The 18,354-nt window shown below is 42.0% G+C and overlaps 1 protein-coding gene across 4 annotated transcripts in view; it reads right to left on the bottom strand.

The window, feature by feature from the left end:
• Positions 1 to 5,877: 5,877 nt before the first annotated feature.
• The window catches only part of znf462 (zinc finger protein 462), a 70,536-nt gene continuing 58,059 nt past the window's right edge, over positions 5,878 to 18,354 (bottom strand). For 3 of the 4 annotated variants that reach the window (XM_015942831.3, XM_054744414.2, XM_070552347.1), the window contains exons 6-13: positions 17,893 to 18,011; positions 17,203 to 17,400; positions 11,205 to 11,460; positions 10,948 to 11,120; positions 9,811 to 10,034; positions 9,176 to 9,578; positions 8,964 to 9,093; positions 5,878 to 6,513 (exon numbers count right to left, since the gene is read on the bottom strand). In XM_015942831.3, the coding sequence (XP_015798317.3) occupies positions 6,294 to 6,513; positions 8,964 to 9,093; positions 9,176 to 9,578; positions 9,811 to 10,034; positions 10,948 to 11,120; positions 11,205 to 11,460; positions 17,203 to 17,400; positions 17,893 to 18,011 (1,723 nt within the window). In that variant the 3' untranslated portion in view covers positions 5,878 to 6,293. The remainder of the gene's footprint in view (positions 6,514 to 8,963; positions 9,094 to 9,175; positions 9,579 to 9,810; positions 10,035 to 10,947; positions 11,121 to 11,204; positions 11,461 to 17,202; positions 17,401 to 17,892; positions 18,012 to 18,354) is intronic. The other variant, XM_015942832.3, reaches the window with a different exon arrangement.

Below are 18,354 nucleotides of genomic sequence, written 5' to 3'. Positions count from 1 at the left end.
TTGTGGCGACATCTTTTTGGCCGAGCTGTGTGTGTTTTCACTCTTGTCTCAAGGCAGAGATTGTTTCAGAAGTAAAAACATCTTTGTTTACTTCCATCCTTTATATGTTCCAGAATTGTCTCTAGGAAAACCGTCGAGTTGAGCTCAGGGATGTCATTGTGTTCCCAAAATCTCATATCGTTCCCTTTTACCCTGCACATTTAAATCTGTCCATCCTCACCCTGTCTTCGTCCTTCTTGCCTGTCTCATGTCCTGACATTCTCCTCTGTCTCCACTCAGTCCACCCCCGCCATCCAGTCATCAAAAAAGAAGCAGTGCCCTCCCTGGCCTTGGCCTGAGTTTGCACACACACACACACACACACACACACACACACACACACACACACACACACACACACACACACACACACACACACACACACACACACACACACACACACACACACACACCAGACATTCCTTGTGTTGCTCCACTCAGCACAGCACCCCACCCCCACCAGATGTGCCTCTCTCTCCTGTCTCCAGGGGTCGTTAGTCTGCCTCCTCTGAAGTGGTGAGCTGAAGAGATTACTGTCTGATCTCTGGTGACTTGGAGATATTTTTAAGTGATGATGTTAGACAGGTGAAATCAAAACTCAAGCCCCCTCAAAAATATAAGATAAGACATGTAGAGGACATGAGAAAAAAGCAGATATTAGTAAAAAGAGAATTCCAGTGCACTGATAAAAATTTAAAAGCAGACGTAACAAGCTGCTGTTCTCCTGGATTTATATTCTGGGTGAAAAGCGCCACAGTGTTCCGCGCACAAGCACACGGTGGTAGTTGTGGCTTTTGGTGGGCAGAGCTCCTGCAGGGAGTGGAGCTGGAGAGCAGAGAGAAACCAAGGGTGGAACAGAGTGAGGGCCACTCAGAGGCCTTCTCATCCCAATGCTATTTCCTGTGAACAAGGTGCAGTCTATTATTGGCTGTTCCTGGTAATCTGCTGCAACCAGCTCTAGGGATCAGTCCTTGTGTCTCTGAAAAAAATAAATAAACGTGCTACTGAAAATTTCTTTTAATTTCTGGAGAAGATGTACAAAGTCTTTTCTGTCAGATGTTTTACCTTCACTGACGTCTTCTCGGCTCAGCGTCCTGGTTGACTCATCCATCTGTTATCATCAGATGATAATGATCCCTTAAAACAAAGCCTTTGGGATTACAGCATCACACACTGCATTATTTTACTGGATGAGTGAAATTAACGAACGGTTGCGTTGGAGAAAAGTGCCCACCAAACTCAAACATGGAATCATTCTGGGATTGATCAGCACCAAATGGTGATCCATCTGTACCAAACAAAGCAGGCTGCAGTGAAAACAGACTCAGACGTCTGTTTTTTCTTCATGGTGGTTTGAGGAGCTCACATTAAATATATGTGTGGAGAAAATTATATGTCTGTTGAATTTAGAATTTCTGTTGCTGCTGGTCCAGATGTTTCGGTCAGACATTACATGTTCTCATCCATCCATCCATTCATCCATGGGAGAGACTCGGAGTAGAGCAGCGGCTCTACTCCGAGTCTCTCCCGAATGTCTGAGCTCCGCACCCTATGCATCCATCCATGGATTCATTCATCCATCCATGCATCCATTCGTGGATTCATCCTTCAATCCATTCATTGATCCATCCATGCATCCATCCATGGGTGACATTTTCCTTTTGAGTCTAGTGTTGTGCACCTTAAAAGGACCAATGTTTTAGATCTCTACATCTAAATCATCCCCTTCTTTACATAGAATAGATTCAAAAGCGGGAAAATTCACTCATAAGGTGGCACATACACATACATGTAAATACTCAAAAGCAGTCTGTGATTACTGCAACCCTTTAGCAATTGCAAAATGAATATAGACATTTTTTTCCAGCATAAAAGACACAGAAATACAAATGTGCATCTGGGTATTGCACACGTATTTCACACATACTGACTATAGCTGTTAAAGTGTAACAGGATAATGCCAGTACCAGTTAAACTGAGGAGTTTCACACTCTTACTGTAGAGGGGATTAATGACCTAAGGTAGTGTTCTGTTTTTCATCTTGGGTGTCTCAATCTGCCACTAAAAGAGCTGTCCATGGCCTCCACAGTGGGACGGGGGTGGAGGGGTGTTCCAAGATGGAGGATATCTATGCCAACATCCTCCTTTCACACACGTCCTCCAGAAACAAGCTAGCTTTTTAAAACTCTCCCACTGTCCTAATGGATGTTACCCCACGAGGAAAGTTGACCATTGAGCAGGGTTGATGGTTTATCCCTTGGGTCCACGTGGCAGGGGTGAGGAGTGAGCACCACCTCACCCCTGCCACGTGGACCTCAAGGGATAAACCATCAATCCTGCTCAATGGTCAACTTTCCTCGTGGGGTCACCCATAAAGACAGTGGGAGGGATAAACTAGCTTCTTCAGTCTCTTTCTGCCTTGGTCAGAGCTGCCTGCACCATAACAGACCACAAGAGTGAATAACAGAGCCACCAACAGACTGATAAAAGGATTTTAGTAGATGGGAATTAACTCTGAAGGACCTCAGCCTCCTCAGGAGGTGGAGGCAACTTAGGCCCTTCTTATACAGAGCATCTGTGTTGCGGGACCATTTCAGTTTACTGTTGAATGAAAACCCAGGAACTTAAAGGTATCTACCACCTCAATGTGTGCACCTGGATGTTTACCGGTGTGTGAGGAGGAGTGTTTCTCTGAAAATCAATCACCATTTCCTTTGTCTTACTGGTCTAGAGGAAGGTGGCTAGATTTGTTCAGGTTGGTGTTTGCCAAAAGACCAAACCATTTCAAAGGATGGCTGAGAGAACAAAGAGAAGCGTGATAAACTGTTATCTGATAACTTTATTATCAAGTTAAAAAAAGACAATGAATTACAATATTTACAGAATATCCAGAGATAAATGGAATAAAATTGTAAACAATCATTCTAGGCAACATCACAACCCACCATCAGGTAATCAAATTCATAGGAAAAAAAGGCAAGGAGAGATTCTAGTTTCAAATTAAGGAGACAACAGTCTGAAAAGAGAAATGCATTGGAAACAAACTAAACATATTTACAAGTATCCAGTGTGTCTTCAGCAGGGGGTTCATGTTTGGTAAACTGGGAATATTACAGTCTAGAGACTGCACACAGTGAAAGATTCATAGTCTTTTTTTTAGTAAAATGATCACAGAACAACAAAGAATGTCAGGCTGACAGCTTCGTTACCAGATTGTCCCAATTCATCGTCTCCATCTGGTTGGAGGCAACGAGCTGCCTCACAAAAGCTCATTTCTACAACAACTACGCTCAAAAGGTTCGACTTTAAGGGAGATACAGGCTAGTTCTGCAAAGGAAACGACAAAAACAAAGAAACAACATAAAAACAGTTTCATATTCAGCACTGACTTGACTGGTTTTAAGGTATTTTGAGGACTGAGGTGTCAGATAAGAAGTGCTATCTTCACCTGCTACGTGTGGAACAAGTTTCCCTTTTCTGGTCACAAGCAGAAGACAGCCGAGTGTCAGGTGAAGTTCTAGACGTGGTAGGTTCTGATCTCATCTGAAGGCCGAGCACAAACCCAGATGGTCAAAGGAGGACGTAAACAGTTCAGGTAAAAACGCTCCCAGAGGAACCGTCTCGTCTTTCTTTGCCATCAGTTTAATTCTTCACAAAAAACCCTGTTTGTTTATCAGTGAAGAGCAGCGTACATCTTCTGTTATGTAGAGCTTTGAACAAACACATCAGGCGTTGTTTTTCTGTTCGTTCTCAGCTCAAGACATTTTTAACCAGATGTGGTACAACAGTTACAGTATGTTGGATTTAGGACTCAAAGCCCATAAAGGTAAGCTATCATTATATTATTAAAACAACTAAAGGAAACAATCTTTTCTGTTGCGTTTTTCTTTTCCTAAACGTGGCTGCAGACACGTCCTGGGTGTGAACCGTAGAACTATAATCCAAAGATTCTACAGCCCCAAAACTCATTTTTAAATCTTTTTCATTAAGGACGAATACAGCAGCAAACACAGCAGGCTTCTTAAAATGTTTTGGTACCGAGAACACGGCAACATTAAAGTTGTGCTCCGCTACAAATTACACACCAGAGCAATCAGACTATTTATTTTTCCAGATTAACGATAATCTGGCTAATTAATTAATCTTTGTGGAATTCGATTTAAAAAACTGAAATGGTGTTCAAATATATTTTAGTGAATTGTTCATTTCTCATAAGGCTTTAGGGTATTCAAGCAGCAACGTCCAACAAATACAATCTCTGCTTATTTAAAATGATAAATCAATAAGATAACCTATTGTTAAAAGATAAGAACGTGCTTATCAACACATAATGAGATGTAACAGCTGATTTAAAAAAAAACATTTAAAAGTCAGTCTTTGATGTGTGTGAAGAAGATGTTCGGGACTTCCTGCTTGGTTTACACTTGTCTTTTCAGTGGATGACAACTGGACAGCGGGCTACAGCAGAACGTACCAAACACTGTCGAAAATTCAAATGACAAGAAGATGCTCGTAAATAAAAGCTCACAAATGTATTCTTTCATCGTTATCGTCTTGGTATGAAACTGATGCACCTTTTAAAAGCCGTTAGCACAACCAACAAAAACCACTCAGTTCTACTGATGTGGTTCGGAGCAGAATCCTTCATATGTCTAAAATTAAATTCATCTTCTTGAAGCCATAGTTTTAAAAGGACTTTTCAGATCCTATTTTCTAAGCGAGTTTATGCCCAAATTGGCCTCATTTTTGAGAAACCGATTTGTTCTACCAAGACAGATTAGCTAACGGCTAGCCGGGCTAAATCACCTGTCTTTCATCTTAAAGCATATAAGCGCAGAAAACACTTTACAGAAAACACAGTTTTTGAAACCTGTACACCTGCTTTAAATTTCATATTCCTGTGGAGTTCGATGAAAATCTGACAGGAAGTGGTAAACTCTTAACAGGAAGTGATACATCTAGCTAGCTCTGTAACTGTATATAACCATGTAAGATCACCTTTAAAACACCCTACAGGTTTGCAAAATATCGTTTCCATAAACCACTACAAAATATTCAAATTAGGAGTAAAATTGGCTCGACACCGCTAGGGTTAGCTTGTTAGTCCAGCCACAACAGACCCGAGTCTCGAAATAGATTTTGCTCAAATTTCTATCAGCAGGTAAGACTATTTATAACTTTTTACACAGATACAAATGAACTTTGTTGGGTTATACTTAAACCCAAATCGTACTAGTTTTACAGAAGTTCATGTATTATGTGGGCCCGAGTTGCATTTTAAGGCACTAACTCAACGGTATCAAAACACAGCCGAGGTGGACTGAACCAGTCTGATCCAGAGCAGCGAAAAAGACAAGTGTAACCTTTATTAAGAGACCATGCTGTTAAAATCTGTTCAGTTCTAGGCTAAATCTGAATGGATGTGGATAAACTCAGTGTTTTCATGATTAGGTAAACTGGATTAATAAATATGACACAAAAACGGAGGGTTTTTTCCTATGGTTTCATCAGTGACAGAGACAAATACAGTACAGTAAAACGAGCCGAGCATCAGAGGTTGAAGGCTTATACTTAGTATAATATAAAGGGATGTAGAATATAGCAATTTGCTACAGAAACTGGGGGCAAACGTTTCAAATCTCTACAATGAAGAAAACATTAGTTGTGATTTTACTAAAATAGATAAGGTGCAATTCTTCTTTAAAGGAACATTTCCACACATGAACCACAAAGATGAATAAAAGGAGATAAAAGAAGTCCCAAATTTCACCAAGAATAAGAACCGGTAGCTCTTTAGTGGGCTGTTGTAAATGCTCTCATATATTGTTTGTTTGGGTGAAGTCACAGAACCCCTGTTTTGTTTGAGTGGGGTGGAGCTTACAGTAAAAAGGTGCTTGAAATAATAAAATGCTGAATTTAGTTCATCAGTTTGGACAATAGTCTTCATAAATAGCTTAGTTTTTGTTGAGGTGGGATCTTTCACTGCAGATTTGACCAGAATGTCAGCAATAAAGAGTTCTGTTCACTATTGGTTACCAATATATTAAGATCTGTCCAACGGGACTGCCCATTTAAAGAGCTCAACCTATGCAGCACAACCTAATACTTATATATATATAACACCTAAAATCTACTAATGCACCAACTGATAGAAAAAGTCACTTTTCTTAAAGTTTCAGCCTCCTTGTTTCCTTCTGACTCAGCGCTGACGTTCCTCGTGTCCTAGCACAGCATCCCAAGGTCCCACGATCAGTTCAGTCAGACTGGTGATCCTTTTTGGTGTAAAGCATTTCTTTGTCTTCCCCAAGCTGGCTTTGACCTGTCAGTGATAGACCAGCGGTGGTTTCATCCTCTTTGCTGTTGCTGGCTGGGTCCAGTCGTGAGTCTGAGAGCACAGACGAGCCTGTGGAAGATGATGCTGAGGTGTCCACTGCCGAGGTGCCGCTGGTGTCCAGGCGACTGTTGTTAACCCCCCTAAAGATGGCGGGGAGACACAAAGCAAGGAGGATACAGATTTACCCATTCAAGCTGTTTTGTCCAATTTGATTTCTCTTCAAGACCTTTGATTAGAACTTTAAAATCATGATGAGTCTGGAAGCAAAACTTAAACATGGGAGATCTGTTACTGATTACAGGCGATGTGTTCATGGACCAGGACAAATGTTAGTTATTTGAACAAAATATCTCCTTCAAAGTCCAACCAAGCTCAGGACGATCTTTGTGGAGCATCTCAATTTTCTGCTGAAATATCTCTTTGTTTGCTGGTCTGGGAAGGCACCAGAGCAAAGTGCTTTGTTTGTTGTTTTAAGTCTGTGGGCATCAGCATTGCAGAAACATAGCAAATGAATGCCAACAGCATGTTTCTGATGCGGGTTAGGATGACTCTGTGGTAGCTGTCAGTAAATTTGTAAGGGGGTTACATTTATCAGGAAATGTCTTTAATTGATGTTTTTATGTTTTGAAGATTGAAAGTTAAATAAATGAACAGGGCAAATAGTAAAAATCAACATATACTGTAGCTGTTTTAGTTGGTTTTATGTATGCAAACAATTCTACCCTGCAATTAGGCGTTTAGAATACTAAACACACTGCCCGGCCAAAATAAAGTCGCCACCGAAACTAAAGGTCACACACACTATTTTTTGGACCACCTTTAGCTTTGATTATGACACACATTCGCTGTGGCATTGTTTTGAAGAGCTTCTGCAACGTCACCAGATTTATTTCCATCCAGTGTTGCATTAAGGTTCCATCAAGATCTTGCATTGATGATGTTAGAGTCTGACCACTGCACAAAGCCTTCTGCAGCACATCCCAAAGATTCTCAATGGGGTTAAGGTCTGGACTCTGTGGTGGCCAATCCATGTGTGAAAATGATGTCTCATGCTCCCTGAACCACTCTTTCACTATCTGAGTCTGATGAATCCTGGCATCGTCATCTTGGAATATGCCCATGCCATCAAGGAAGATGGAACCTAATTCTTGGAGCACATCCTGTTGCTGAACCTAGGCCTGACCACCTGCTGCAACCCCAGATCATAATACTGCCCCCACAGGCTTGTACAGTAGGCACTAGGCATGATGGGTGCATCACTTCATCTGCCTCTCTTCTTACCCTGATGCACCATAACTCTGGAACGGGGTCCATCTAGACTCATCAGACCAGTTTTATTAATGCGTTCAACAGTTCTTAGCCCAGCTTTAGTCATTTATGCTATGTCCTCAGATGTTTTCTCAGCTTGATGCATGCCAATGATCTGACCCTTCTCACACAGACTAACATCTTTTCCATGACCACCAGATTTGTCTTTCCACTTGGTTGTTTAAGAAATGAGATGCAGCTCATTGCACCCATTGGGGTTAAATAACTTGTTGTCAGCTGAAAGAAAATCACCCATGCAGCATACGTGCATTATCCAATAGGAGGCTTGGACCTATTTGTTTAGTTAAATCCAGGTGGAGACTTTTTTTTTTTTTTTTGGCCGGGCAGTGTAGTAGAGGTATAGTGACCAGAAAAATCCCTTGTTTGGAATCTTTTAGCTAGAAAACATTTACAACTTTAACATAAATTGGGAAGAAAATGTATACTGTTGACCGCAGCTTTTAGTAATTAATACAAATCAGTAGAAACTGACTGGGAAAAACAATTATAATTATTAAAAATTGTAATCGGCCTAAAAGGCCTAATCGGTGCATGTCTATCAGAATCTATAAAGATCTGCTAAAAAACTGAAACTTTAAACAAATCAGTTGTGTTCACGATCTAAAACAGGCAGGAAGCATGCTAGAACCAGACTGCAGCGCCTGGTACGTCAGCTCCAACCTATGGCTCCAACAGACCGGAGTGGAATATTCTGGCCACAGGGGGCGATAGAGGCTGGGTGGCCTTTCATTAACACTGTAAAGAAGGGATGTTCAGTTCTGGGCCTGGAGGGTTGGTATTCAGCATGTTTTACAGATTTTTCACCTCCAATACACTAGATTCAGTGGTTGAATCACCTGTGCAGAAGCTCATCAGACTTTGCAGAAGCCTGTTAATCACCTGCTGATTGAAATCAGGTGTGTTGAAACAGAGTTAAAACTAAAATGTGCTTGATACCGGCCCTCCGGGCCTGGAGTAGAATACCCCTGCTGTAAAGGGTCATTTAGCACATACTGGCTCAAGAAAATGATTTAAAAATATGAAAAAGTGGCATATTGTCTCTTTAAAGCACAAAAACCTCTGGTTACTCAAATATTCACTCAGAAGGACAACATTTTCAACACACACACACACACACACACACACACACACACACACACACACACACACACACACACACACACACACACACACACACACACACACACACACACACACACGCACACACACACACACACACACACACACACACACACACACAGGAGAGAAGAAGAGTACTAACATGCCGTGTCGAAGGACGTGCCTCTCCCACTCGAGGCTGTTGGTGAAGCAGCGACCACAGAACTCACAAGGAAGACGCTTCTCTCCACTGTTTGGCCCAGAGCCAGTGCTGCTGGGAGATGCAAGGACTTCTGGGAAATGAAGTTTAAATAAGCCATTTAGAATACAGGAAGTATGTCCAATGTAAAGCTACTTAGATTTTATTTGAATAACCTTGCTGGGTGGGGGATTTCTCCTGCACCACCTCCTTGACCTCTTGCTCCTGTTCCACTTCCTCCTCTTCCTCTTCCTGTTCCTCCTCCTCCTCCTCCTGCTCCTCTTCTTCTTCCCCCTCATTGTCCTCCTCTCTGATGTCATCCTCTATGTCTTTACCATCCATCTCTTCCTGGTCATCTTCCATGTTTTCAATAATTTCCATCCCGTCGTCATCATCGTCCACCAGCTCCTCCTCTTCCTGCTCCTCCTCCTCTTCTTCCTCCTCCAGAGAGGCTTGTCCATCCTCGACTATCTCCATTATTCCTTGCTCCTCTTCATCATCTGTGCTGCTGCCTTGTTCGTTTACCATCTCCAGCTGGTCCAGGTTGACTCGGCCCATCAGCTCAAAGTTACGGATGACCTAATCAGAAACGGGACGAACGTTTTCAGTTTAGACTTTTAATGAACACATTTAAATGACTGACAACATCAAAATCAGCAAAAATGTATTTTAATCATGACTTTTTAATTAAAACAACAAAAATTTCAACTGCATGGACTAGAAATGGTTTTTGGTAACTGAGCAGATCTGCGGGATGGAGCCTACGATAGACAATAAGATGAATCTGTACTAGTCTGTTCTCTTAACTGACTTTGTGCTCAAGGCGCAGATGCTCCTCCAGCTGGTTCTGGCGGCTGCTGTCATAGTAGCAGAGCTGGCACTGGTAGGGCTTGATCTCATCATGCTTCTGCAGGTGGAGCTGCAGCGCCTGGTCGCTGGAGCAAGTGAAGGTGCATTTGTGGCAGCGGAACACCAGGCCCTCGAGGTGGCGAGACAGCTTCGATCGGCTGATCTCCAGAGGAGCCATGCGCTCTTCTGTAGGAGGAGTCAGGAAAAAGGGATTAATGAGAGTAAGTGGGGGAGAGGGGAGGAAGAGCTGCATGGGCTGAGGATGCAACATTGAAACACAACAGATGAAATTTTCTGAATACATGTGATGCACTGTTGTGGATAAGAGCGGGAAGAGGCGACTTCCTGGAGTCTAGACGTCACTATGGAGTTGCCAGGCAACCAGTGAGACTCCAGGCCAACAAAAAATGCAGGAACAGAAGTTTTCCATGATTCCACTCTTCATGCAAAGTGAACCGTTAACGTTTACGTCTGGATTTTACATTAAAAGCAGTAAAATATTAGCTTCTGCTACCATCTAGGGAAAAAGTAGGAGTCGTTTTTATATAAAACATCATAAAATATGCAAATACAAAAGCTTTGTAAAAGCAGCAAGGCTACATGTATATATATATAGATATATATATGTGTATATACACATATATATATGTATATATATATGTATATACACACATATATATATATATATATATATATATATATATATATATATATATATATATATATATATATATATACATACACACATATTTATTAATGTAACCATTCAAGGCAACATAGCTCCAAGTGCAAAAATGTAGCAGTATTTCAAATATCTGCTAGAAAAAACTTCTAAATAAAACAAATACAGACTCCTAAGGAACATAAAACCTTAAAAATCACCAAATAACTTCTGATTATAGAATATGGGCTTTTGTTGCAATAACCTAAGATAAAACTTGCCTTGTTATCAATTATCTTTTCATTTTTGCTGACGTTTAGGAGTTTTTCTAAAGCGCTTCAGCATTGAGGCTCAGGAAGAGCCATAAAATGAAAAAAAGGCAGCTTTGAGATTTAAAACAAACAAACAAACAAAAAAAAAAACGACTATTGTTCTTACCTAATTCCTGAACAAACATGGGTGAACTCCCACCTTTGTGCAGAATGATGTGGTCGATCATGTTGCTCTTGTGTTTGGTGTGGTAGAGGCAGAGAGGGCAGCGCAGCTCTTTAGAAATCTCCTCAGGTAAATTATTGTTGTGACCCGCATCCACGTGCATCGTGAAGTTATTCCTGTTTAAAAAACAGTAATTTGTTTATTTTAACACACGTTTGGAAGCTTTATTCGGAATGCAAACGTGCAGCGAAGCGTCTCACTTGTAGCAGGTGAAGAAGGAGCAGTCTTTGCACTTGAAGAGCTTCTTGCCACCGTGGCGGTCCCTGTAGTGCCGACGGAGACTCTGCATGTATCCAGAGCTGAACTCACAGAACTCGCACGTGAGGACGACTTCTGGACGACTGTCGAACACCGCTGTGAGAGCGGATTTGGGGCTGGAAGACGTGTTGCCACGGGACGCCAGCTTGTAATGACTGAGCTGCTGGCGGACATCTGCTGGCTCCAGGTACAATGGATCTAAAAGACAGAAACAGGGGAAAACTCATTCTTCCACATGTGTTGAAACTAGACATCAACCCATAAGGGTTTTTCTGTTGCTGATGCCGATGTGTAGAGGTCACGGTCATGTAACCCCAACCACTCACTAAGCATTTGTACAACTCCTGAACCTGTCTCTGGCCACAGCGTGTTGTGTGTAGGGATGGGTACCTTTGACATTTGAATCGATCTGGTACTAATTCCCAGTACCTACGAATCGATACCGGTACTTAACGGTACCAATTTTCGATACTTTTGAGTGTTTATTATTTTAATGCTCTTTTATAATTAAATATGTTTTTTTCTCAATATATAACAATATTTGATAAATATCACGATAAATAACATTCAACTGTTTGTATTAACATCGTCCTTGTAGTTTTATAAGCTGATAATTAAACTGAAGCAAACATCTTTAATGTGAACTAAATTTACTGTGTATCTTCATTCCTTTTGCTGTCTTTTTTCATTTGATTTTTCCTACTGGGAAGTAAGAATTTCCGAGGAGAAAGTGAACGCACCATTAGCTGATAACAATGGTAGCAATGGAAGCTAAGATATCAAGCTAACGTTATCTTAACCAGTTTATTTAGCTGCTGGAGCAGATTAAAACGATGATGCCTCACACTTAGATCGTTGTCACTGGTTTCGTCTTCACCCAATCACCCGTCACATTTAGTAAAGTGAACCCAAACTTTAGAGCGCGTTCATGTTCTTCTAGTCGGGAATTCGGAGTTCCGAGGAGAAATCGAACGCACCATTAGCGAAACAGAAGCTAACATATCAAGCTAATTATATTTACCCACCAGAGCAGATTAAGATGAGGATGTCTCACTTAGATCGTTGTCGCTGGTTTCATCATCACCCAGTTACCCATCACATTTAGTGAAGTGGACCCAAGCTTTAGCGTGTGTTCTTTCTACCATGCTGCTCTGTTTACAACTCGCTCGCAGCGACCGACGACAAAACGCTCTTGTGCATGCGCAGCTGTCTTGGCAAGTTCTCGTTATGAAGGACGGGTACCGAAACGAGGCACCGTTTGAAACGACGTGAATCGGTGCTCGGTCGGTACTATGGAATTCGGTTGGTACCTTAAAAAGTACCGAATTCGGTACCCATCCCTAGTCATGTGATGTGCTGCCATTTCTTTGAGTTTTTATTTATAATATCACTAATAACAACAAAAGATGCACAACATGAACCTGAATCTGATTTTTAACAATGAATTTAATCAACTCTTGAATCTCAGAATTAAAAGAACCTCTTCTTGTAAAATTTAAATTAAACCGGCGTTACGGCAACAAACGCCTCATTTCTGAGACTAGATATCGAGACTTCCTATCTGGATAGCCATAGACACGCCTTACTTTAAATCGGCTCAACTAAATGGGTATCTTGGCCGATGCAATATAGAAAAATAGGTAAACTTGTTCGATTGGCAGTCAATCCCTTAGGTGAAACTGGCCCATTAAATAATCCGCACATCAGGATGCAGCTAAACCAATCAAAATCTTTCATTTCAAGTCATTTTTCTTCTTCTATTGCTCGTGTTTCTATCAAAACCTATGAAGTCCACTTTGGTGTGTTTTTCACAGGCTGTCTTCACTAGATCATGTCAACAGATGTGTCAGCTGCACGTTTGCACCACCATTCTTCTTCTGAAGCACGCCTTGAAGCCGTTTAGTCAGATTCTTGTCTGGCGACGGGGAGTGGACACTCTACAGACAACCTTTGCACAGCTGGGTGGTAAATCCTCAGGGTAAAGGTTAGAATGGCCTTAAACATGTGGACAAGCTTAGAAACAATCAGATAGAACATTAGAACCATTCCTGATTGGTGAGGAGGGGCCCGAAGCGTGCTCAAAAATGCTTCCCAGGAGCACCGACAACAATGTCTACCAGAGGAACTTCACAACAAGTTGTGTTAATCCAGTCTACGTCAGTCTGGGTGAGCTGGTTTTCCCTGCAGTCTCAGATTTCTGGTGTTTACAGCCAATCTGCCTAAATCTACAACATGCATGGAGAGAATTATGGGATGGTTTGTGAACCATCACAACAGCAGGCCTCTCGGTCCACGTCAGCTTGAATTTTTTTCATCCGCTCAAACATCTGGACACTGAAACCATCTAAGCAGGCTGTTTTACCTCAGATCTAATTTTCTCCCCATTAGGATGTTTGGCAAGAGAATTTTTCTGAACCTCCAAGCACATACCTGCATTTTTTAAACCGTTCCAACGAGTGATTGTTTGCAACATTTATTAAAAGGCCAACAGGAGACAGAAGCTGAAGCGTGCCTGTCTGACAGAGCTCCCACCTCCTCATCTCTACAGAAGTGTAGCTGTGACTGTCAGCAGTACCTTCCTCCTTCCCATCTCATTCCCACCCTCCAGAGACACTGATTTCCGTGATCGAGCTCATATCCTCGTCCTACTTTGAGCTTCCAGCACATCAATAAATAAACCAAAGTGACACTAATAGAACATGTGCCCATATGAAAAAAGCCTCATTCAGCACTCGGAGTGGGAGAACGCAGGCAAAAGGGGAAAGATATTATTTAATAATTGTTCTTTCTGAAATTTTTGAGATTCAGTTTCTGAATTTCTTCCGATTTTGCAGAAAAGGCAGAGAAATGTACACGACTGAGACAGTATCATGATCTTCACTTAGCCCGTCTACGCTTATTCATAACAGACAACGCTAACATGAAGAGGTTAAATTAAGTCTGTAATTGAGCCAGGAAGCACAGAGAAGGGTCAGCTGTTTCGCAGGTACACAATCAGACATTTACTTTAACATGTAGCAGATGTCACAGAAATGACTGAGAACCAGGTGAGCTTATCAACAGCCTTTTTGAGATGTCTGAGTAAACACTGCTGCTAATAGGAGGCAATGAAAGGGTAACCTTCATCACCAAGAACAAACACCTGCTCTGTCTGGATCTTAGGCGTTCAGATGAAGGTAGCTGGTCTGGCACAACGAGGAGACATCCAATATGTCAGCTCTGCTCTGGCTCAATGCTTCATTTGTCTTGGTTGTGCACAGCTGACAGCGGCGGATGGTGCACTGAAAAATGCTGCCCTGCTTCAGCTCCAGGGAAGATTCCACAGCTCCAGCAGCAAGGTGACAGCTGCTGCCAAGAAGAGTCTCCGAGCTAACGCTGCTGCTGCAAAACCACCAAAACACCTCAAACATGGCATCACATCAGCTTACAGGAGAGGCGTCTCCTTGGAGGGGACATGCTCTCCAAAGGGAGGTGTCAAATTCGACACTCGTGCTTCAAATCGGAGCAACAGTTATAAAGATATTTTACCCAATGATTTTTCTTAAATATAAAGACTTATTTAGACACATTCCTGAACTTTGTGGATATATGCTCTCTGTCACTCCCTCAAGGCTTGCTGCGTAACGTCACTTTTGTAAAATCAAATTTCTCTTGTTTACTGGCAGTTTTCCAACTTGCGTGCACAAACAAACACATAAAGCTGCGTTTCAGCCTTGAATAAAGTTTTATCAAGGCTGTATAACAACTTTAAACCCGACCAAACACAGTAACCCCGGTGAAATCATTTATTACTTGCCTATCCATTAGCAGCACGGCTAGGTCAGAGTCCGTAGTCCAGGCCGTTCTTTCAAGAAGAACTCTCCAGCCGGCCCAATTTTAATTCTGGTCTTTGCTCTTGCTCTATCTATCTTTTTCTTTTCCTAGATTCCTCTGACAAGGAATTTCTAGCTTTCTTTGGTGGATTTGCCATTGCTTAAGTCTCTAAACTGCGGGTCTACCACAGACATATATATGTAGACGCCCCATGGACTAGCGCCAAGTCTCCATTCACTTCCAGTGCATTAGTTTCTACTGAGAAAAGGTGCTACCCAACTAAAAACACATTTTATCAAGCTTTTTCCCAAAATCAGACGCAAGAAGTGATACACCAATACGAAATTTTTGGGCCGATACTGATATCCGATGTTAATATCACTGTTATTTATGGCCGATAACCAATATTTGCCGATACCGATACGCTGACATTATTGCTTCTAAAATCAACAGATTTGAAATAGAATGAAAATGATTCAAGTCGAATTTACGTTATTATGTACACACACCAAACACATTTACACTTTTGAGACGATTACAATCACTGTCACATGACTATAAACAAATACACATCACCCCCTCGCCCTCTGAATCAGATAAACAAATGGAAACAAGATGGAAAAATATTGGTTGTTAATATCGGCCCAGTTTTATTCATTGGACCGATGCCGATATGTTAAAAATGACTAATACTGGCCGATACTGATATTGATGCCGATATATCGTGCATCCCTAGACACAAGTTGCTCACTCTGCATTGATTTTGGACTTTTCTACAGTCACTGCCTTTGAGAGTGAGACCCATCCAATATGGCGGCGATGCTGTTATGCTATCCAGCACCCAATGGGGCATTTACATATCCATGTCTATGGGGTCTACGTGATACTGCTGTAAAGCAACACAGTCAGTACTTTCGGCAGCAGGCAGCGGGTCTAAAACTGCATATTGCGGTAAACAGATGTGGGACCCCATCACACGATCAAGGCTCCGAAAATGAACATAATTGATGATAGAATGTCACCAAAACTTTTCTAAAAACATTATTTAGGTGTAAAAGTTGAGCAATGGGGCTTTAACCCTCCCGCATTGTTAATGGGGTCAGATGGACCTCTTGTGTATTTTTATTTTGTATTTTAATATTTTTTAACTCATTCACTGCCAGCCGTTTCCTGATCAGTAAAGCCCTTTGCTACCAGCGTTTCTCACCCTTTTTACTGTTTTTGTAAGAGTCACAGAACGTTGCGCGCTAGGATGATGTCGACACCAAAACAACCAAAACAAAGCAGAGACTCACCTCTTACATCAGGAAGAATCCGCGCGTTTCGAGCGTTATCCGTTCTTTCATAATCTGTTGTTGAATTGTGATCGGCAGAAGCTTTTCCAGTTCGCGACTCACTTTTTTTTACAGGAACGGCCCAAAACGATCTCCTAACACATGGATTTTCTGCTTCCTGATCAATTTTCTGCTTCCTGATCACGTGACGTGTGACGTACATGGATGAAGATCGGCTTTAGAGCTGAGATGTTTGTTCTCACGGTGCGGGGCTCGTTCCAACGTCCACACAGTAAAAAAAATGCAAATGATGACTTTAGTCATCAATGGCAGTGAATGAGTTAAGGGGTGCGTCACTTCACCCCTGCCAAGGCATACACTTTAAACCCTGTTTAGCCACCACCTGTCCTGGTGGGGTCACCTGATAGGAAAGTGGAAGGGTTAAAGATGAGTTAATCTGAGTTGTTTCAAATCATAGTTACATAAGTACATCAGATAAAAAAGGTTCCGACATTGAAAAGCAGCCATATTTTAAGCTTAAGTTATTTAAACACTGAAATAAAACTAAAAGTTTTGAAGTGAAAAGAAACATTTTGGCATTTTATAAAACTCAGAGCTGTAAAACCAAGCACCACGCACAACACTTATCACATCTACACATTTCTGAGAAATGGATCAAAGTGAACTGTACAAATGAATTTTACTGCCTCAAATCTGTCACCTGAAAGCAACCTGATGAGTGAAGTTTTATATGAAGATCTGTGATCGGAACTGCAAATGTTACTGGGACTCTCAGTTTTGCTTCTTGTCCTTTGATCTCAGAGCTATTTAAAGCAAATGCATGAGCTCTTACCATCTGGGGCCATGTGAGTCTGCTCGGCGTTGGAGGGCGGGCGCGAGGGCCTGATGGCGGCGTGAGCGGCCTGCGTGGCAGCCCGTAGCTTCGTGAGGGTCAAAGCCTCGCCGTGGTCCCTCAGAGAATGCTCCTTTAGCTGGCTGATGGTCATAGAGGTGAAAGAGCACGACAGGCACCTGTACATGTGCTGCTCACCTGAAGGAGAACAAGAAAATAAATGTTAGACATTTTTTAAATCAGGAGTGCTTTTTAAAAATAAGAAGAGTTCAAACTAACAAAACTGTAAAAACCACCTCGGTGAGCCTGAGTTTAATCAGCTGATTGTCTCTGATCAAAATCTTGTCACGGGATGGGTTTAAAGCTACTTATTTCCTGTTCCTGCTCAATTTTTTTGTGCGAAGCTGAAGCACCATGGCTGAAACATGGCCTTACCAAAAATGGTTCAGCAGGAAAATACTTCCTTGTTGTTTTTTCTTCTTTCTGTAAGAACATCTTGTTCAGAGCGCAACAGTTCCTGATCGCAGGAGGATCTTTAGATGGCTGGTTGTTGTTTGAACTTCATCAACACAGCTGTAAGGTGTGACTTAATGTGTGTGTGTGTGTGTGTGTGTGTGTGTGTGTGTGTGTGTGTGTGTGTGTGTGTGTGTGTGTGTGTGTGTGTGTGTGTGTGTGTGTGTGTGTGTTTACCTGTGTGAGCCTTATGCAAGTGGCTCTTCAGGCGACTCACGTAGGCAGATTTAAAGGGGCAGAGTTTGCACTTGAAGGGCTTGTGGTGACCGTGGTGTGACTGCACATGCCTGTCGAGGCTGATGTGACACAAAACATTTAAAACAAAAGTAGAAAACATCAGATAAGGAGGTGAGGCTAACTTGGAAACAGCCGATAACTACATTACTAGTTTAATAACTCGTCTAACAGTCCTCTGGGGAATGAGTCTGTTGGCACCATCAGGGGACGTTAGCTGTGTTTCTAATGCCAGCCTCTGAGGTGGCACGGGGATGCGGCCTCTTTCTGGGTCAGAGTGCGTGCGGCACAGAGGGATTACACCTGGGAGCTCAGAGGAGATGAGGATTCTCTCTCTGTGGCGGATAAAACAAACCACACAACCAGAATGTCCGTCTGGCTGCAGTGGTTGTCTTCTCCTTCCGA

The sequence above is a fragment of the Nothobranchius furzeri genome, chromosome 6 (assembly GCF_043380555.1).
Source record: "Nothobranchius furzeri strain GRZ-AD chromosome 6, NfurGRZ-RIMD1, whole genome shotgun sequence".
NCBI lineage: Eukaryota > Metazoa > Chordata > Actinopteri > Cyprinodontiformes > Nothobranchiidae > Nothobranchius > Nothobranchius furzeri.
This window is presented reverse-complemented; position numbering and strand designations above follow the sequence as displayed.